Source organism: Electrophorus electricus, chromosome 25, assembly GCF_041902795.1.
Source record: "Electrophorus electricus isolate QZ-2024a chromosome 25, ASM4190279v1, whole genome shotgun sequence".
Taxonomy (NCBI): domain Eukaryota; kingdom Metazoa; phylum Chordata; class Actinopteri; order Gymnotiformes; family Gymnotidae; genus Electrophorus; species Electrophorus electricus.
The window spans coordinates 8,337,394-8,359,580 of NC_137521.1; the positions used below are offsets into that span (position 1 = coordinate 8,337,394).

At 40.4% G+C, this 22,187-nt stretch overlaps 1 protein-coding gene and 1 long non-coding RNA gene across 4 annotated transcripts; one reads left to right on the plus strand and one right to left on the minus strand.

Annotated features, from left to right (window-relative positions):
- The first annotated feature begins 933 nt into the window (after window positions 1-933).
- LOC113589458 (uncharacterized) lies at window positions 934-4,166 on the plus strand. Of its 3 annotated transcripts, none has more exons than XR_014119988.1 (5): window positions 934-1,081; window positions 1,983-2,128; window positions 2,325-2,541; window positions 2,820-3,521; window positions 3,896-4,166. It is a non-coding gene; the product is annotated as an uncharacterized LOC113589458 (long non-coding RNA). The 3 variants fall into 3 exon arrangements; XR_014119987.1 differs by having other exon boundaries at window positions 2,820-3,001; window positions 3,896-4,146; XR_014119989.1 differs by lacking the exon at window positions 3,896-4,166 and having other exon boundaries at window positions 2,820-3,001; window positions 3,366-3,888.
- Window positions 4,167-15,924: 11,758 nt separating this feature from the next.
- mc3r (melanocortin 3 receptor) lies at window positions 15,925-20,508 on the minus strand. Its single transcript, XM_081708001.1, has 3 exons — window positions 20,175-20,508; window positions 18,358-18,409; window positions 15,925-17,071 (listed from the first exon to the last, which is right to left on the minus strand). The coding sequence occupies exons 1-3, from the start codon at window positions 20,506-20,508 to the stop codon at window positions 15,925-15,927; spliced, it is 1,533 nt and encodes a 510-aa protein (XP_081564127.1).
- Between the last annotated feature and the right edge of the window lie 1,679 nt (window positions 20,509-22,187).

A 22,187-nucleotide genomic window follows, 5' to 3' on the forward strand; every position in this document is an offset into this window, starting at 1 on the left:
AATCCTGGGGGTGCTTACCATTACTAATATGGGGATAATCTATCTCTGCTGTACAAGAATAAAATGCGATACAAGCAAAAAACAAGTCTTGTAAATATGTGAACCTACAATGTGTATAAGAGAAACAAAATATGTATTTTGGGAAATTTCTTGTGATTTCTGTAAAGTAAAAACATGTTCTGTAGGTTGCACAATTCCAAAAAACAAAACAAAACAGAGAACAAAAGGTACAAAAGTGTCAGACATAGAGTGGTACAGTGGGCCAAAGAGAACAAGAATAGCAGAAAAGAGAATCAGCATACCAGAAAAGTAGGAAACTACTGAGTATAGGGAGAGAAAAAAAACCTCACAGTGAGGAAGTAGGGAGAGATGAATTACACAGGGAGGTTAATAGGAAATGACAGGTGCAGGACTTTAGTATTCAGGAGATGATGAACAAGGTGGGCATATGGTTGGTTGATTGGCTTTACTTGGTTCCTCCAGGAGTAGAGCAGTTTGTGGATGTGACTCACATGCTAGTGTGACTCACATGCTAATGTAGTTACAGTTAGAGTTTCCTGTTGCATAATGTTGCATAATGTTGCATGCATGTTTTGAGTGTTTAATGACTGAACTGCTTTAGTGTCATAAAGGTATATATATATATATATATATATATATATATATATATATATATATATATATATATATATGTATGTCTGTTCCTTTGAACAATTATATGAAACAGATGACCCTACAGAAAAATGAAACATGCTTCCTTGTATTAATAAAATTTGAAATTCATTCATAAATCTTTAGGTTTTTTTTTTTTTTTGGTCGCTCACCTTCCCAATATGCCAAGACACACTATATGAATGTAAAATATATAAATAATGTAAAATATATAAATAAATCTTTTTCTGAAGTGCAAAATATAAAACAGATTTCCTCCCACATTGTACTGAGCACCCCCCCCCCACACACACACACACATACACATGTGTACACAGCTTACAGCACACATAATCAAAAGGTGAAACCTGACAGAAAAGCATAAACTTCTGAAGAAATATGATCACATCAACATGTTGGAAAATACTAGGTAAGCAACTTTTCTGATTTTATTTCCTTAAATTCATATAATGATAGGTTTTGAGTAAATTGGAATAGGGATAGCCCTGGAGTAGGAAATTCAAGACTGAAATGCGGATTTGTTGAACAGTGGTTAATTTCATATTCCTTGTGTGGGTTATGCTTATAGAGGTACTATTAAGCTAAAGACAAACCATCTCAAGTTAATATATAATTATCCCAGTAAACTCTAGCTGATGAATTTATCTAATATAACAATTAGTACCTTGGTAAAAATAGTTACTGATATGTACCCAAGTTGGCCATGAAATTGAATACAAAATCATGTCCAAGGAACAATTTTAAACCATGTGAAATGTTCACTGCCCTTTAATTCACTTTATTATGCCTCTTAAGCATGGATGAACCTAATTAGTGTGTGTAACAGTATTTGTAAGCTGTGAATATCAAACCCTAAAACAGTGAGATGTTACAATCTGTTACCAAGGAACTCTAGAGGTGAAAATCATACTATGTAAACCTGACATTTTCAGTCGTACCGCTGTGGTTTTAATGTGAATACGTTTTCCTACGTACTTCTCAGAAAATGTCTGAGGAGGTTATAAACAGACATGAACGGAAATTTTATATGAAATGAGTGGTGTTCAAAGCAACTGCCAAAGATGTTCTCTTTTCTCAGGTCAAAACAGGAAGGGGGTTTCTTTTTTGCTGTAAACAAAACAGAAAATATGAAATGAAAGTATGAAAAGTATGAAAGTATGAAAATGAACTGTTGGTTTATGGAATATGGGCTTTATTAATTCTGTTTTTGCTTGCAGCTATTGTAAATGACACTTTTTGTTCTGATAATGAATCACTATACAGTGCCTTTCTGCAAAGAAAATTGGGTCATTTTATGGTGGTTCCTCCAGCTTTGTGTGCAGGTGTCTGCACAGTTCATTTCTCCACAGCCACAGATGAAACTATGATAATTAAGTCAGACTGCAATCAAAACATCACCCTGCCCTGCAACCCAGCTGCTTATAGTCATGCATACACATCCATCACATGGTACAAGGTACAACTCCCTGGACAGTCTCACAGCATGTTTGTTGGTTAACTTTCTTCAAATGTAGAGAGTGTTTGAATCAATTGACTGCACTGATAGAGAAGTGCTTTGGTTGCTACAATACTATACCTGCACAGTACAGTTAACTCTGTTAAAATATTAGAAATGCCCAAAACAACAAAAGATTTTTGATTTATTTTGCCAGGTTAATGGAAGTGGTGATGAGGGCATTATTAGGAGAAGACATGGGAATCTGGAACCAGAGCTGTATCCAAGCTCTCGGAATGTAGCATCTCTCACAGAAAAAAATGATCTTGTCCTGAAGAATGTCACTGTAAGACAAACGGGGCTATACAAGTGCTCCCTAATTGCAAAAGTTGGAAAAACAAATAACCACTCTCTTGTCATGCTGAATGTCTCAGGTATCCCTACTAAAGTGCTTTATGAATGTAAACAAATTAAATGTCCTACTTAAAATTTTGAATTTTTAATCAGGTCACTGAGTTTGCTGAACTTGGTTTCTTTCCTTTCTCTCTCTCTCTCTCTCTCTCTCTCTCTCTCTCTCTCTCTCTCTCTCTCTCTCTCCGACTTTCTGACAAAATCCTAATTTACCCGAATTTCATGTTTATTGGTAATTGTGTATTGAAAAGTTTTAGTTTTGGCCTTTTTTTTTTTCCTGAAGTCTTTTCAATTTTCCTAGAATGTGCTAGTGTAACAGCACCTGCTCTGCTCCTCGCTGCTGTGTTAGCTCCTCAAGCCACTGAGATGCAGTGTACTGGGATGGGGCACATTAAACCGGAGGAAGTTACTGCCTTGTGGGCCTTTGTGGGTTTTAGCACTGTTGGAATGATTAAAGTTCTACTATGTGCAGTGTATCTGTGGGTAAGTGCTCTATGTTCATCTGCTCTTACCGTGTTGGATCATTTGCAAGGTTTAATCATGTTCATTTTTCTTCACAGCTAATTTATACAACTGAGCAGTGTCATTGTAATATTTTAATTTTAATCAGTTGTGGGAACTATCATAAACACACTGAAAACTGCAGTCAGTTTCTTAGTGAAGAATGACAAAATAATTCTGCCAAAGTTTATCAAGTTGCTTAAAACAATAGTCTGTTCAACATTCTCACCCTAATGTTGGAAACATTTCAAGCACCGCTTGCTAATTAAACATTTGTTATACTTTTCTGACTTTTTACCATTTCAATTTTCCATTTCCCACTATGACTGTAAAGTTGCTCTTGCAGATATTGAATAAGTATAACAGAGTGGGCATAATCTGTTATGATGACTAAACTCAGCACACCCACTTTGACATATGTGGGGAAAAGAGACCCACAACTGTTTGCAGCTCACAGTGGGAACCAAATGGGTGGTGTATGTGATTGTGTTCCATTCTAAAGGTGATTTTAAAAAGAAATTCAAATGTGTGATATTGAGGTATGGGTGAGTTGCAAGTTGAGAAAACAAGGCAAAAAAAACAAAAACAAAAAATGCTTACCAGCATTACCAGTTTATAAGGGCAACAAGAGGCATCACAGTGACACAGTGATTGCAAATGGAGAAGTGGAAGGGAGCTGTGGGTGGGCTTTGGTTAAGTACTGGCAGGGGCATAAGACTGCACTAATATTTACTCAACACATAAATATACCAGGAACTGTTGGTTCTGTGGAATAAATGAAATTGTTAATATATTTTTTTGAAGTGCAAGTGACAGCTAAATCTCGGTTTAAGATGATGTGTACTAATGATACCATCTTGCCCTTTGTCTGCATAGGTGGTGGTAGTGTTTAAGAAACATAGAAGAAGGAAGATGTGGGATTAAATAAAGTCATGGCAAAATAGGCTATTGATTTTATTGTATTATTGATTGTAATTATTATTATTTGTTATCTGAACATAATGACAATGCAAAACATTATCAAAATAAACCATCACAATTGGCTAGGTGGTCTGGTGAATGTAGCAGAACACTCACCATCTGAGGGACATGTGGCACAAATTATAACAGAAAACAAAAGATGAAAAAACAGAAGATTAAAGCAAACAAAGCCACACAAGCTGCCATTGCTGTAAGAACGAAGCTGGGGGTGAGTTGGGGGGATGGGGTGTAGGGCATCGTCACAGGTGGCTGATGAGTTTCACAACAAATATTGACAATCGCATCATTTAAACCTCTGCAACCATTATGGGAACACTGGATGAAATAACAGTAAAACATCTCTAGCTTAGTGAAGGTAATAAAACAAAAATACATGTCTTCACCAACTCTGCATATATTGATAACTAGAAGAAATGAAAATGGTGTTGGGTTCCCTCCTCTCTACAACCTACATTATTTAATAAGATATATACAAGGTATTTAGTTAGGTTTGCACAGGCAAACAAATCCAGTGGTGTAGGCCATAGCAAAAGGTAACATGCAAATGGTCATACATACTAAAGACAACTGAGAATTACAGAAAATTCACAGTAGGTTATTACAATATATACAAGGTGAGACAGGCAAAGCAAGGATCTAAATGGTTTTCAGTGTCTAGCTCAGAGCCAGTTGTGACATCTTTGGGTGAAGGAGTGAGACACAAGTGAGAAGTAAACAAAAATGAGCTTTAACAAAAACAAACAAATAAAAAAAAACAACAAGGGGAAAAAGGAAGGCTGAGCAGTCTCGAAGTTCATAGGCTTACAAGACACGCTCTCACGAGGGTGACGTCACTGCGAAGAACTGACGGCTGGTCCTGGCTTAAGTAAGGGGGTAGTAATGAGTGTAGGTGTATGTGATAATTAGTAAATAGGTGATTGTAAACAAGAACGTGGTTGTGTGTCATGATTGGTGGAGGGATTGGTGATTGACGGGCTGAAAGTGAACGTGTCTGTGTGGATGATACATACACACTCTATGCATTTTTGCGTGGGCGTGGGCCAGTGCAAGACACCGCTAATAAACCAGTGAACTCATATTTCCACAAATTACCCATAATGTCAATGGCTCCTTCCTATTCTTCCTGCCTTCTTAGCATGGACTACAACCTCTGCTGTCAGAGTGGAAGATGAATGCAGATTAACAGGAGAGGGTATGTCAGCAAATATTATAGAGAGACATGAGTTCATCACCATTGATAGTGTTACGAATACCAGGAACAACCCTCAGCCCCGCACACTCACACACCCCACGATCTGACTCACTGGAATTCTAGCACACACCTGATCCCTATTCCCCTCATTACCAACCCCTTTATCAGCTTCTCCTCCCTGTATACTAGTCGCGAAGTTTTACGTTTCCCGGTTATGGACTCCTGCCCGAGCCTCGGACGTCTCCTGAATGCTACCCCGTGCTTCGACCCTGGACCGACCCGACCACGCTTACCTGTTTTACTGCATGCATTAGTTTGGTTGCTAAAATAAAACCTTTCGACCTTCTTCTACGTGTGTGCATACGTTACAGTTAGACCAAAACAATAACCTTTATGTCAAGCTGGTCACACTGTTAAAATGCTAGCCTACCGCTGTCTACCAAAAAACACAAATCTTAATATGACTTGAACCGGTACGATGTATGAAAAATGTGATTTCTCGGTACCAGAACAAAGTCATTATTGTAAATATTATCTCATAGGAGAAACACTATAGGATGTGAAATTTAAACTGAATTTGATCAGAGACTCAGAGAACTAACTCGGACTGTTTTGTTAAAATATGTGTCTGTTATGACTTCAGAGCTTCAATCCCCTCACTGACCTCATGACATCACTGACATTCAGGAATCCTGCAAGTGTCATGTTTCATGACAGGAAGCATATTAAGAGCCAAAACGTTTAATTAAGGCATAACAGGGAGATCCAAAAAAAAACAAAAAAACCAGGTCTAGCAGCAGAAACGTTAGATGAGATGGCAGACAGGGAGCGAGACAATGAGCAAAATCAAAGAAGACAAGCATAAGGTCAGAACCACACTAATCAGGTAAGTACAACGGAACATCTTAGAAACGCTATGCACATTGAAGCGAGACTTCACAAAGACTAACAGACACAGGTTTAACTAGACAAAACTTTAAGGGTAATTGGGCACAGGTGACACTAATAGGCTGGCAATAGGGAACTGGGGGATTATGGGTAATGTAGTGCTCTTGGGGCAGGCTGGAAACCACAGATGTGACAACAAGAACACCAGAATAATCTCTCACTCTCCTAGCGTCCATATTTCTACTGTTTCCCTGTCTTCTGTGATTGTTTTACCTCCTTATTTTGGATCCGTACCTTAGTTTCGTTTTCTCCGCCTCTCGTTTGGTTTTCCACGCCTGGCATTACTTTCACCTGTTCCTCATTTCTAGCCTTGTTATGTTCAGTATTTAATCGACAACCTGTATGTATAGTGAAGCCAGTATGTAATTTCTAGCCTGTGCAGCGAAGCCTGTATGTAAGTAGAGCCATATTTATTTAAAAATTATTTGTTATTCTTATCCTTCATTTGTATTGTTCCTGGTCTCTTTGTTCTAGACTGAGTTCCCCGTTTTTCTTCGTGTGCTTTTATTTGTGATTATGTATCCTGGACTCTCCATGTTGCTAAATTAACCAGGGGCTGTTATAAAGACTCTGGATCTGGGTTTGCTCTTAATAAATCTCGCTCTTCTCCGCACATGCGTTTGCCTCCTCACCGTTACACAAATGGAGACATTTATTAGGTTAAGAAGGTACATTTATTTTAAATTGTCATGCATATTCTAAGAATCTGATCTCTGATGCAAAGAGAACCACTTTCGGTGTCCTCCTATGTTTCTTATTAAAGCAGAGCTATTTTAATTCTGAGAAAACCAGGCAGAAGGGAACAAAAGTGGCATCAGCACACGGTCACCCTGCCCGGTTCATTACTCCAGAGTAGGGTGAATAGATGCACGTTTGCGTCATCACAAACTAGCTCAATAGCTCAATCACCACCTGACTCAATATGGTACATGCTAGTACACATTTTGTCCAATTTGCATAGGTGTCATTGAGATGTCACGAAAGCTAAACACAGAAGGCTAACTAGAAAAATGAGGAATGAAGAAAACACAGGATAAAAGATATGTAGAAGCTGTATTATGGCACATTTAACATAGCACCTAGTGTATATAAACCCCGCCTTTTCCCTGTGGTTTTCCTGTTCATTGTTAGATATTTGATGTCAGATCGGGCACGTACTAACAGGATACTTGGGGCAGATTAGACAGGGGAGGGATAACAAGATAGACACCGGGGCATGGCTAAAGCAGAACCCAGAACCAAAACACAGGGCTAGACAAGAAATCAAAACAAAGATCACATGCTGCGGTGTGGCTGTGGGAACCACGATGCCAGAGGACAGGCAACTGTGACAGAACACATGGCTCCTGAAGCACAACAGTAGAGATATCGAGGCTAACAGGGCTATTCACGGACTGGGTCAGGGACAAAAAATATAGCAGGAACAGAAGCCGAGGCATAGGCATGAATAGGAACAGGAACCAGGGTGAAGGCAGGATCAGGATGAGAACAGGACACGGAGAAATAACAAGAGACGGGATAGGGTGCTGGATGAGTGGGGACTGGACAATGAGCTGAAGGAAAACTGAAGTGGTCATGGGCAGGGGGACAGACCCAATGGTAGACACAGGGGCCAAAAGTATAATGCTGATAGGCCCAGGAATAGGAGATGAGAAACATGGGCAGATGAAGATGACCCCAGGAGGCTGGAAGGCTGGCGGGGTGACCACAGGAGGTGACAGGAAGCCAGACGGGATGGTTCAGGAGCGGGCTTGAAGACCAGCAGTCTGGAGGTGTCTGGATGCCATCTTCTGGAAGGCTTGAGAAGGGCCATGAGACAGAGGCAGCAAGCAAAGAGTTGATACTTGCTCTAGCCTCTCCAGTAAGGGCTCCCAATGTTGACTGTTTGCAACTGTGGCATGGCATGGTGAAGCTCTTGGCATTAGCAAATTCCAGCAGGGGAATTTCCATGGAAGACTTCCTGGAGTGACCATGAGCTGCCTTTGTACCCACAGTGCCAGGAGATTTGCTCTCTCTGGCTTGGCAGTATTGGGACGGAACTAATTGACTGCTTTGGTGAAGTTCCAACGGTGAAGTTTTGTTCCAATGGACAACCACATGCCAGAATGTTGCTTTCTCATTGAGTCCTTAGTTCTGTAATGATGAGCGATTTGAGGCAGGATGCAAATGCTGATAAGAGGGATGGTCCAGGGTCAAAAATGAGAGATGAAATCACGGACAGTCCAAGGATGAAAACCAGATACAGAAACAAAGCCAGAATGTATAACAAAAGAACAGAACACAGAAACGCAGCTAAACACAAAAATACAGATAAGGCTAACCATAAAAATGAAGGGTACAAAGCACAGTATAACCAATACACAGAAACTGTAACACAGTACATCTAAAATAATACATCTAACAATGACCTGTAACAAGTCAGGGAAAACACATGGGTTAAATACATAAGATACTAACAGGAGACACCTGGGGCTGATTACATGCAGGAGAGGAGGGACAACCACACAGGGACAACCACACATGTGGTGGGAAGCATGGCTTGATGCCAGATGCCAGAGGAGGGGAACTGGGACAGTTATTGTTAATTATCTTTGCTATTAGCTGTCCTTGGACTTTTGTTTTTTGTTTTATCATTAAAAACTCGTTTAAGAAGGCAATGCCCTAATTAAATTGCATTACTACGTGTTTTTGGTGAGGTGCACAAAGTCAGACAAGGATTAGACAGCGGACTGGTGTTTTCTAATTAGTTAACGCACACTGTGGCTAACAGGTTTGTTCTCTGCGTTCAGTTTCATGGTGATGAGGGAGAAATAAGGAAGGACACTCGCAACACTGGTGTTGGTAATGAGTTTCCTCGAAGGCTCACAATTTGCAGTCACAACAATAGGCTATAAGTACTTATAAACTTAAATAAGCAGGAATGTAGTATTTTCATTCTTTTGGTGTATGTAGTGTTCACATTCTTTGCGTACTAAGTGTTGTGTAGTGTTATTTTGTGTGCACATTCTTTACAAATTGTCATGAAAATTACAATCATCAAAATTTGTGCATCTTAACATGCACTGCCTGGCCAAAAAAAAAAGGTCACCACCACCTGGATTTGACTAAGCAAATAGATAAGCGCCTCCCATTGGATAATTACTGCATGGGTGATTATGTTTCCGCTGGCAACAAGTTATTGAACCCTAACTGATGCAGTGAGTGGCTTCTCATTTGTAAAACAACCATGTCGAAAGACACGTCCTGTGGTGGTGGAAAAGATGTTAATCTGTTTCAGAAGGGTTAAATTATTGGCATGCATCAAGCAGAGAAAACATCTAAGGAGATTGCTGAAACTACTAAAATTGGGTTAAGAACTGTCCGACACATTATTTAAAAATGGAAGGACAGTAGGGAAACATTATCTACGAGGAAGGAATGTGGTCAGAAACAATCTTGAATGATTGTGATCAGTGATCACTTAAATGTGTGGTGAAATCATTTAATAGAAAAACAACAGTAGAGCTCAAGGATATGTTTAATAGTGAAGGCAAGAGCATTTCCACACACGCAATGCAAAGGGAACTCAAGGGATTGGGACTAAACAGCTGTGTAGCCTTAAGAAAACCACTTGTCAGTGAGTCTAACCAGCAAAAACAGCTTCAATTTGATAGGTATCATAAAGATTGGACTCTGGAGCAATGGAAGAAGGTCATATGGTCTGATGAGTCCAGATTTACCCTGTTCCAGAGTGATGGGTGCATCAGGGTTAAGAAGAGAGGAGGCTGAAGTGATGCACCCATCATGCCTAGTGCCTACCGTACAAGCCTGTTGGGGTTGCTGCAGTTGGTCAGGTCTAGGTTCAGCAATGTTATGTGCCCAAAGAATGATGTCAGCTGACTACCTGAATATACTGAATGACCAGATTATTCCATCAATGGATTTTTTTCTTCCCTGATTGCACGGGCATATTCCAAGATGACAGTGCCAGGATTCATTGGGCTCTAGTTGTGAAAGAGTGGTTCAGGGAGCATGAGACATCATTTTCACACATGGATTGGCCACCACAGAGTCCAGACCTGAACCCCATTGAGAATCTTTGGGATGTGTTGGAGAAGACTTTGTGCAGTAGTCAAAATCTCCCATCATCAATACAAGATCTTGGAGGCGGAGGGGGGATTAATGCAACTCTGGACAGAAATAAATGTTGTGACATTGCAGAACATTTCACCACAGCGAATGCATGCCGTAATCAAAGCTAAAGGTTGTCCAAAGAAATATTGGAGTGTGATCTTTTTTTGGCCAGGCAGTGTATAATAAAACTGTACATGTAAATCAACATACTTGTATGTTCAATAAAAAATGTAATATTTGAGGACAATGTGCACAATGCATCTCTTCATATACAAATTTACACTTAGGCCTACAGCTCACTGATAAAGTGAATACACATGGAATGGAGCATGTTATACACAAAATAGAATTAAACAACACTGTTGCTACAGGTTCGGCACCATTTCTGTATGATCTTAAGGGCATATATGCCTACCTTCTTGCAAACTGCAAATTGAGAGGCTTACAGTAATAACTCATGCACAAATTAGAACTCCACATGAAACTGTAAATATGGCAAACCCTACCCTGTACAGACCCATCTACACTGCCCTTTAGTTTACACCAAAAGCAAAGGATAGCTCTGCTTTAAATGATTTCAGACAATACAGAATTTAATAAATATAATGTTCAATCTTTATTAATTTCCTTTAATAAAATAAAACAACCAGCTTGGTTGCCCATGTGATTCACAGTCGCAAATCAACCCAGTTCAAACTACACAGTGAAGTTTAATTAGACACATGGATATTATATAATTCTCTCTAGCTAGGCCCATTTTCAATTGGGTACAAAAACAGCAACAAAAAGAAGAAAGAAACCACTGCCAAGAGGGAACCTGGAACCTAAACTACAGGCTTAAAATACAAGAACGTCTAAATCAGCACATTGAAGACTTGTACTGTTTGTAGTGGAGGGGCGAGCAGCTAGCAATAAACCACAAAACTTATCGATTTCATGCCTATATATAGCTCATGTGCCACAAGAAATATTGGTATCTGTTCTGAAGATGCAAAATGATGAAACCAATGTTGCACCAACACCTGGGCCACAGTACTTACCCGTTGGTTTTTGGTTGGAATAGCTTGGGTACACTGCATGAACAAAGTGAAATCAATAGCCAGGATCTCATGTGTGCAGTGGTATGCTAAAACTTTGGGCTGGCCTGCCTTCCTTAGCACACATCTCTGGCATTGCTGGCACCACCATTCTAGGTCCTGGTCTATATTTTAGGCTAAAGGTATTTATTACTCAACAGGTGAAGGGTTCTTTCTAGACTCTGATGTCCATGATCATTATGAATGCTACTTAGGACCTCTTCCTGTAGGCACTAGGGTCAGTTCTGCTCTTTGACCACCTCAATTTTGACAGGGTCAGTTGCAACACCCTCTGCTGAGACCACATGGTCAAATAATGTAAAAATTTGCACTTTGATAGGTTAACTTTCAAATGTTTGTGTAGCTAAGCAAACACCTCTTGTTCTTCCACAATAGCAGAAAACACAATCGCATCATCAAGCTCCAAAAGAACGGATTGGTACCGGCAATCTCCAAGCATATGCTTGGTGCTGGAAGTTACCTGGGACATTTCAGAGTTCAAATGGCATCTGATTAAATTCAAACAATCCAAAAGCAGTGCAAAAGGCAGTCTTGTATTTTTCTTTTTTGACCACTGGCATTTGATTACAGTGTACAATGCAAGTGGTAGCGATGCAAATGATGGGGATTTATTTTTCCCAGAAGTCTGGTGATGGGAGCAAGCCTAATCATGACAGGAGCATTAAAAAATACAAAAACATTTTATCAAAAGGCAAATGTAAAATTAAAATAAATGTAAGGACTTCCAACTATAGTAAAACTGAGCATATATTCCAGCAATGGCAAAAAGAGCCCCATTGCTCACTGTAAGCGTTTGCCAATAGAAACTGAGTCAAATACAGTTAAACTTAATCAGTTTAATAAGGGAAATAAGGGAACAGGCAAGAGAATAATCCAAAAACAAATATCTGATAGTCCAGAATAGGAAAGAACAATAATCCATGGTTCAGAAACGTAAGGCAGGCAAACAAGACTATGCAAAGATACATAGAAACAAGAGGGCTTATATACGGAAACATATTAGGGAGAAAGAGACACAGGCACAGCTAATAATTAGGAGGCTGGGCTCACACAGGAGGCTTATGGGAAATGTAGTCCACTGTAGGTGGTGTTCTAGCTGAAGGCATGACACTCACTTTGCCTAGCAACAACTGCTGACAACTATTAACAACAGGCAACCACCAACTACTTTCTTACAACTAACTTACCCACCTATTGCTTGTTCTTTAAATAAGTATGTCCCTTGGTCTGGAGCAAAGACAGGTAACATGCAAGTTCCTAACATCTCCCATACTTCTTGTCCAAGATTAAACCTTTTAATATCATTTATACATTTTCAATTATTATACAAAATATCAGTTAAAATAAATAGCCAGAACACATCATATAACAAATAATACTCCCACTTTTTATATGGCAAATCTAATACCCCAAATGGTGGTACGAACCAAAGACTACAAATCCCTTCGACTCTGTACTCGGGTCTTTTGACACTCAGTTAAACCCGGTAAGTACAAACTCCATACCAAACACATTTTAAAACATTATTACAATAAACATCTAGGTATAAGTATATTATTAACCTTAGTAATTATCCATATTTTCAGTTGGCCACCCTGAACCATGTAATACAATTACAATTGTTCTTGTTTTCTACAGATTTCCTGGAATTGCTGAGTTTATTCCTCCTGATGACAATCCCTTAGAGTTGAAATAAAATAATTCTCATTTTGTATGTCATCTTTCCTGCTCCACTGTTTTACTAATGTGCTTAACACGGAGCAGGAATGAGTCCTGTTACAATTATTAATATACGGGGGACACTGCCATTGTTTGATCACTACTAAGAGGCGGGAGCCACAAGTTGCTGACATTAACAATAGAGGCACATAAAAGGCCATTCTTAGCCAAAACTAGAGTAGGAGACGAAAGCAAAGTTAGAGGAAGTTGACTATTTTCAAAGCCCATAGGCTCCAAGAGAAACTCATATTGAGTCCAACTGGGAACATATGACTGGAATCCTTGAAGCCTAACTTTAAAGGTATAGAGGCATTCAGGATGGCTTCAGTCTTCTCACAGTGCCATAAAGCATGCCAAACCAATGGGACCACTGACTGTCCTGGAGGGGTATGGAAAAACTCAGAAACATACTGTTCAAAAATGATATGATAATCCCCAAGCACATTAAGTATATCTGGTGTGGATATTTTACTATATTGAAAGAGAGGAATTTTTTTGGGTTCTTAACTATCAATATACCTAAAATTCATGTCCACACTTGAATGCCACAGGCTCTACTAATATAGAGCAGGGTTTGAAGAGATTTCATAAAATAAGAGAGTTTACTTAAATTTTAATGTTGAATGGGTAATACTTAGAACACAGCGATTATACATCAGAAGGGCTAGTTATCTTGCAAAGGAGGGGGAAAGAATAAAGGAAGGTAGGATTGAAAGTTGTGGTGCTCAACGAAACATACAAATGGACATTAAACAATGATGGCCGTTCCTTCTCTGAAGCAAACACTAGCTGAGATATCAGAGGGCTTTACCGTTTAGTGTTGGCCCTTGAGAAGTGCAGTGTGTGTGACCTCCTAAGCCTGGGGAAGCCTAAAAAAAACCATTTTGCCAGCTGGTAGATCTAAAAAAATCACTTGGGCCCTAACAGTTAACAAATAGGTAACTGTACTTAACTGTACTTACGGCTAAATAAAGAGGGTTTGGCTGTGCTATTTGTAAAACAAAGATTTTACAAGTATCTCTGAAAAAGGTTGTCCTTTTACTATTTTCACTGACCATAAATGACACAAAATGGCTCAACATGAGTGCAGACATGGGCAGTACTAATAAGTAATCTACAGCCAACATGTTTTATAATGTTAGACGTGAAGGATGATGACACTGTCCAACTTAAAATGATATACTTTCTCAACTGCATGAGTTTGCATGGTGTCCTAATGAGGCAGACCTAATGTAGTATCTCACAGTTCATGAGATACTACCAGAGAGGACGTGAAGTGAATTCGAGGAATCAGTGAGTGCTGTGGGGAGTTATCTTAGCAACACGAGGGCGACAGACAATACGTTTTTGTATCAGACCCACACTAGCAAATGACATCAGAGGCCACACGAGAACTTTAACTGTTCATGCAACTCTGAATATTTTTGAAGATTTTAACCTGTATTAAGATGTGGTATACTGTTTTATTAATCTATCAGTCTACCTCTGTTTATATATCTACTGAATGTGCAGGCAAGTGGCTGCCTGATGTGTGTACATTTTTCAAAATTATTTATTTATTATTTTTTAAAATCTGATGTTGAAAAAACAAACAAACATGAAATCCAATGCAAACCTAATTTAAGTCAATTTTTTCAACACCTAGTAAATAGATTAAAAGGTCAATGGGTCCACAATCTTTTATAGACTTATTTTCATATATTTGTCTTTGTTTTTCCTAATAAATATAAGGAACACATCCACAGATTAACACATCATCACATCCACAGATTAAAATGTTAACACAATTTATGTTTATTAAATCGCAAATTACTGGAACCACTATGTACAATGTTCTCTGTTTTTGTTAATACTCAATACATTATTGTATTGTTTTAGCTAGCAAGATGGACACATATACAAGTTACATACATACATACATACATATATAATAAGAATGTATGCATTTGTGTTTTCTCTTTGCAAACATTAGCACACTGAAATTGTCTTACATTTCATTAATGTCTCACCTTTTCCCAAACTAACCCCACCTCACAAAAAAAAGACACAATTCTTGTCAGTTTGATACAAGCTTTGTCTACAGGCTCAAAAGCCAAGTCCTAAAAGCATAAACACAGGCCAAAAGTAGAACCCTATTTATAGTAGTAGGTATACGCTGCTGAGATGGAAAGTAAAGACTCACAGTACTCGATGGGAATAGACTCACTTTTTCTGCAGTGGTCAGATTAAAGAGAAAGGCCAGAGTTTACAGTAACATTGTTAAAAGATGTGTGACCAGACACAGAAGTCATGTCACTCAGTATTAGGTACTACGTGAGCAAATGGTAGACATTTTTCTTTTCTTTTTTTCTTTTAAGAAAACTTCTGTCATAGAATTCCTTAAATATCCAGGATGTTCTGAATCCTTAACAACTACAGAAAAATAGAGCAATACATATCTGCAAATCATACAGCTATATCACAGTTGCATAATGTCATGTAGTGGGGGGAAAAATCCCAAAGCGGTTTGTATAAAAATGTATTGAATACTGTAAATAAATAAAAAAACAATATATAATATAGAATATTTGGCAAATGCATGGCCACTTCACAGAAAGTACAAACATCCATCATTACAAAATTCCACAAAAACATTCTTGACAAACATGTTAATAGAATTGTTAGTACTCTATCTCTGTTTTAAGCAAATGATAATCTTACAGAACATCAAGCTCACTTATGTTTAACTGTATGCATATGTTCTCTTTAATGAATGTTATTTGTTCATTCTGTTCTCAAATCATCTAAAATCCTGACCTTCTCCAGTCAAGCCATTTGCTTCTCAGTCTCACCCTGTCTCTCTTGCTCTGCCTCTTTCACTCCGTCTCACGCTCCTTCTCCCCTTCCTGGTGTCTCTCTCTCTGCCTCTCTGTGTCCGTCTCTTGCTCTCTCTCGCACAGCAGGACTTGGCAGCCCATGGCAAAGCAAAACAGGATCTCTTTGAAGGTCTTCCTCATCTCCAGGCTGCGAAAGGCGTAGATAAGGGGGTCGATCACAGAGTTGCACATGATGAGAGCTAGGTAGGTGGTGAAGTGGGACATGTAGCACAGGCAGAATGGGTGTTGCGGACAGGCCACCAGGAGGATGAGGTGTAGGAAGAAAGGCGCCCAGCAGCACACAAACACTCCCAGCAGGATGGTGATGGTGACCGCGCCCTTCATGCAGGTGTGGTGCCGCGGTGCTTGATTGTCAACAGTGACAACTGCCGGGGGCAATGCGGCAATTCGTTGCACATGGAGCCTGGCCAGAAGGAACATGTGTACATAGAGCGTGGCCATCAGCACCAGCATGGTGAAGAACATTGTGATCAGACAAACAATGACTGTCTTGCTCTCGGAATACACGATGAAGACGATGCCGCAGATGATGCACATGAGCCAGATGGCGCCAATGGCATTCAGTGCGCGCCGAACAGTCACGATGCTATGGTAGCGCAATGCGTAGAAGATGGTGACATAGCGGTCGATGGCAATGGCAAGGAGGTTGCAGATGGACGCCACTAGGGAGATACAAATCATGGAGTCGAAGGTGTTGTCCATCAGCCGCACAAAGTGGTCACTCAGTTGTAGGAGTTTGCTTCTCAAAACCGCAATCACAATTGTCTCTAGGGAGTTGGAGACACTCACCAACATGTCTGCAGCTGCCAGGCTGCAGAGGAAAAAATACATGGGCGAGTGGAGGTTCTTGTTTTTCGCAACAGCGGAAATGACCAGGATGTTCTCCAGGAGACTGATGATGCCAAGGGTGAGGAAAACCTCCGCATGGATCTGGACCTGCTGGCACAGTGCCCCCAGTGGAGAGGAGCTGGTACTGCTGTTAGATGACCACAGTGGTGCGCTTCCATTCCTGGGTTCTGGTTCCATGAGGCTGAGTTGAGCGCTGTCGCTCTGACGGGGTACATGATGGTAAGATCCGTTCATTGGGAGCCACAGAACAAGGGACAAAGTGAAAGAGGCAAAAAAACTGAGACACAAAGAGAAGGAAACACTAGAGAGAAGCAGAGTGGCAAGGAGAGGTGAGGAATGGAGAGGAGAAGAGAAATCAGCAACAGAAAGAATTAGTGAATAACATGTCTAAAGAGAAAAAGCTGGAAAACAAACAAAAAACGACCAGGAAAGAGTTTTTTTTTTTTTTAAATGAACAAGACTGACATTAGATGTAGGGTGTAGGAGACGTAGCTGAATTGGTCAAAAGGTGTTGCTTATAAGTCCTCCTGTATGCTTTCCTGTGAGAGCCAGAGCAGACTGACTGTACCTGATGCCCCTGCTGACACTGTCTCCACTCAATGCAGCGCTCTCTTCCACTCCATGTGTGAGTGAGCGAGTGAGAGAGAGAGAGAAAGAGAAAAACACAGAAGGGAAAAGAGAAACACGAATGGTGAAAAAAAAAAACCAAGTGGGCGTTTGACATCACTCACATTCAATTCTTAGCATTAACTTAATATGAAGGTCTCAGCAGATTCCATGAACGGGCTGCTATGCACAGTACAGTTTATAAGTCAGTGAATACACACACACACACACACACACACACTGTTGACCATGACTACTGTAAGAAGAAATTTCTTGCTTTATCTGCCTTTGACTAGCAAACAGCACCATACTGGCACAGTTACATCCAAGGACAAAGAACCCAAAAGAAAACTGGTGAGTGGGATCTTAAATGAAGCAAAAAATATGTTGTATGGAGATGTGGTTCATGGCTATTTTGCATGCAAAAAATCTCTAGACCAAATAGCTGAAACTTTCACAAAATATAAAATCTGTAATCACAGAAATGTACAGAAACAGCCTATAAATTGCAGAAGAACTAGTCTACCAATGGACTAGTCTTTAAATCGTCTTTAACCTTATGTTTTTTTCATCGCTGGGAGGAAAACTAAATTCATACTACATGCTGCAGTTCCCAGATACTGCACTAATGAAGAAAAAATGACATTTTTTCAAAGATTATAAATGAGAACGGTTACAACCTCGTGTAGCACAGAGCAAAAGAGAGGCAGACAAAAGTTGAAAAAAGCAAATCCAAAATAATAGTCAGTAAAATGGTCCAGAGTCATAGAACGAATGCATACAAAATACATGACAATACAGAACACATGACAACAAACAGAAAGCAAAAACACGAAAACCAGGAAAATAAACAAACAGGCCAAAAACACGATACCGAGAACATGATAGAGGCTACATACAGAGGTGTAGTACAAAGGCTATGTACAAACAGACATGACATCAGCTAGCATAACTGACCAGCAAAGCCACAGAGAAAAACACTGGGTATAAGTGCACAGGCCAGTAAGAACTAAACAAGAAACAGCGGAAACACGGGTGGAAAAACCAAAATGAAGAGGTGGATAAGAAAAAAACAAAACAAGGAAGCACATGGAAATGAAAACCAGGAAGTAAACCAAAACAGAAGCACATGACAGGTTGCTAGAGAGGCCAGGTGCCAGGGAGGGGCAAAAAACCCAAAACAAACAAAAAAAAAACCATGTGGCACCAAAGTGCATAAACAAAACAAAACTGAACAAAACAGACCATGAGCAGAAACAAGAGTAGAAACAGACAGGAAGGCAAAGGCAAAGAACAGGGAAAGGAGCAGGGTATGAAGTGACACAGGGAGCCGGCGCAGGAGCAGACGCAGGCGCAGAAATCGAAGACACAGGAAAAGGAACAGAACACAGTGAACACAGAAGCAGACACAGGAACAGAACATGAAGCAGAAACAAGAGTAGAAACAGACAGGAAGGCAAAGGCAAAGAACAGGGAAAGGAGCAGGGTATGAAGTGACACAGGGAGCCGGCGCAGGAGCAGACGCAGGCGCAGAAATCGAAGACACAGGAAAAGGAACAGAACACAGTGAACACAGAAGCAGACACAGGAACAGAACATGAAGCAGAAACAAGAGTAGAAACAGACAGGAAGGCAAAGGCAAAGAACAGGGAAAGGAGCAGGGTATGAAGTGACACAGGGAGCCGGCGCAGGAGCAGACGCAGGCGCAGAAATCGAAGACACAGGAAAAGGAACAGAACACAGTGAACACAGAAGCAGACACAGGAACAGAACATGAAGCAGAAACAAGAGTAGAAACAGACAGGAAGGCAAAGGCAAAGAACAGGGAAAGGAGCAGGGTATGAAGTGACACAGGGAGCCGGCGCAGGAGCAGACGCAGGCGCAGAAATCGAAGACACAGGAAAAGGAACAGAACACAGTGAACACAGAAGCAGACACAGGAACAGAACATGAAGCAGAAACAAGAGTAGAAACAGACAGGAAGGCAAAGGCAAAGAACAGGGAAAGGAGCAGGGTATGAAGTGACACAGGGAGCCGGCGCAGGAGCAGACGCAGGCGCAGAAATCGAAGACACAGGAAAAGGAACAGAACACAGTGAACACAGAAGCAGACACAGGAACAGAACATGAAGCAGAAACAAGAGTAGAAACAGACAGGAAGGCAAAGGCAAAGAACAGGGAAAGGAGCAGGGTATGAAGTGACACAGGGAGCCGGCGCAGGAGCAGACGCAGGCGCAGAAATCGAAGACACAGGAAAAGGAACAGAACACAGTGAACACAGAAGCAGACACAGGAACAGAACATGAAGCAGAAACAAGAGTAGAAACAGACAGGAAGGCAAAGGCAAAGAACAGGGAAAGGAGCAGGGTATGAAGTGACACAGGGAGCCGGCGCAGGAGCAGACGCAGGCGCAGAAATCGGAGACACAGGAAAAGGAACAGAACACAGTGAACACAGAAGCAGACACAGGAACAGAACATGAAGCAGAAAGCAGAGCAGCAGCACAACCAGACACAAACATTGGAGCAGTGACAGGAGCAGACACAGTGTCAACACATGGAACAGATGACATGCTAACAGGCTGAGGATGACAAAAATCCCAGCAGGGAGGACGAAGACACAACCAAACATGACGCCAGATGAGGGACAACCGGAAGCAAAACAGGAACAACAAATGTAACAAATATGTACATGGGCACACACAGGAACAGGAACCAGGACCAATCCATGCACAGGGGAAGTCAAAAACACAGAAACAGGCACAGGAGAACTCACTGCAGGCACATGCACATGGAAGGCTGATGGTGAGGCCACAGCAGACACAGTAGGCCCCCATGGACAGCAGACACAGATAGGTGTTGGACAGATGGGAACTATATGGCAGTGACGACAGCAGGCAGGTCCAGGGGTGCAGCCACAGGAACAGTCTTGCCATGGGGCTTGGCCCAGGATCAGACTCAGAGGCTGGAGGGTCTGGAGGTGTGGCCACTTTAGTCACAGCCGTGCTGTTGGACACAGAAACAGGAACTCTAACGACGTCTTCCAAGTCTGGATCAGGAACTAGGACAGCATCTTCCACACCTGGAACAGGAACTTGTACGGCATCCATAATGCTGGGGACAGGAACAGGCTGGGTGGCCTGCAGGACAACCACTGGGCCACACTGCTTGACTCTGGATGAACAATCAGAAGCACAATCCTCTTGGCAGAACTCTCACAGGCTATGGGAAGCTCACAGTGGCATTTGACAGCTAGCTGAGTACCATAAAATGGGTTTCCTGAGTGTTACTTCTGTCTACTCATGTCTTGTGGTACAGGTTGATCCTGTAAAACCAAAAATGGGTGGATGAGAAAAACTGGGACGCACATGGAAACGAAAACCAGGAAGTAAACCAGAACAAAGAAGCACATGTCAGGTTGACTAGGGAGACCAGGATACCAGGGATGGGGCCAACTATTTTATTTTTTTTTTTTTTTCAAAGAGGTTTAGATTATTTTCTGAGATCTGTGAAGACCTTCATTGTGAATTTTACAATTAATCATTTAAAAACAATAAGAGATTCAAATCTTCATGAGATGAACTTAACCTGCACCTTAGACACAATTCCGAAATCATTTTAAAGACACTGGAGCAGAATTTCTATGTAGTAATTTATATATAGAAATTCTGCTCCAGTGTCTTTAATATGAGAGAGATAGATAGATTCAAAGTTGTAGTAAAGTGCACAGAGTTTCTAGAGAACAGAACGTTTTGAACAGAGGTACTTCATCAGCTGTTCAAGCAAAGTGCAAAGCGCATAGAAGTGCATGTCTACATTTTATTCACATTGATTTGTTTTATTTACATATATTGTGAAGCACTTTGAGTTACATTTTATATATGAAAGGTAGTATATAAATAAAACAATATAAATAGAGCACAAAGCACAGCTTTGGGGTTACGTTTTAGATATGACAGCATATCTACAGCTCTGAAAAAAATAAGAGACCACTCCAATTTTTTCTTAAATCAGCATCTCCACATGTACAGCAGCCCTTCCATTCAAGTGTTTGTTGAATTCCTTCACAGACACACCTCATTCTACTTAATGAGATGCTGAATAGGTGATCAGCTTAACAAAATCCTGTTCTAACGCGCAACAAAACCACTGCTGCTGTCATCACTATTCTCTTGTTATAGGACCAGATGGATGGGAAAAGCACCCAAAAAGTAAGTGCAGTCAAAACACAGCTACAGACCATGCCAAAAGATTTGAAAAGAAAGGTTCTTAATGAGGAAAAGAAGGGTTCAATTGTACTGGCAGAGGGATACAGTGAGTGTCAGGTTGCTTCCATCTTGAAAATTTCAAAAACTATGGTTCTTAAGAACAAGGTCAAGCAGCAAACCTCTGGAACCTCTGGAATGTGATCAAGAGGAAGTTGGATGGTCACAAGCCATCAAACAAAGCTGAGCTCCTGGAATTTCTGTGCCAGGAGTGGTGTAAAGTTATTCAACAGCAATGTGAAAGACTGGTGGAAATCATGCCAAGATGCATGAAAGCTGTGATTAAAAATCAGGGTTATTCCACCAAATATTGATTTCTTGACTTATTCTAAGTTGAAATATTAGTATTTTGTTGTTTATAAATAAGTATGAGCTTGTTTTCTTTACATTATTTATGGTCTGAAATTTCTGTAACTGTTTTGTTATTTTGACCATTAGTCATTTTCATAAAAAAACATGCTCTAAAATACAATATTTTTTATCTGGAATTTGGAAGAAATGCTGCCAGTAGTTCATAGAATAAA

Excerpts from the sequence above, each read along its gene's own strand:
- mc3r (XM_081708001.1), bottom strand. The coding sequence starts at position 20,508 with ATGGATGCCGTACAAGTTCCTGTTCCAGGTGTGGAAGATGCTGTCCTA. Across the intron at positions 18,410-20,174 it reads TCCATGTGCATGTGCCTGCA|TTCTTACTGGCCTGTGCACT; the intron begins GTGAGTTCTCCT and ends TTTCTTGTTTAG. Across the intron at positions 17,072-18,357 it reads TTTTCTCTGTGGCTTTGCTG|TTTTTTTGCCTCTTTCACTT; the intron begins GTCAGTTATGCT and ends TTTGTGTCTCAG.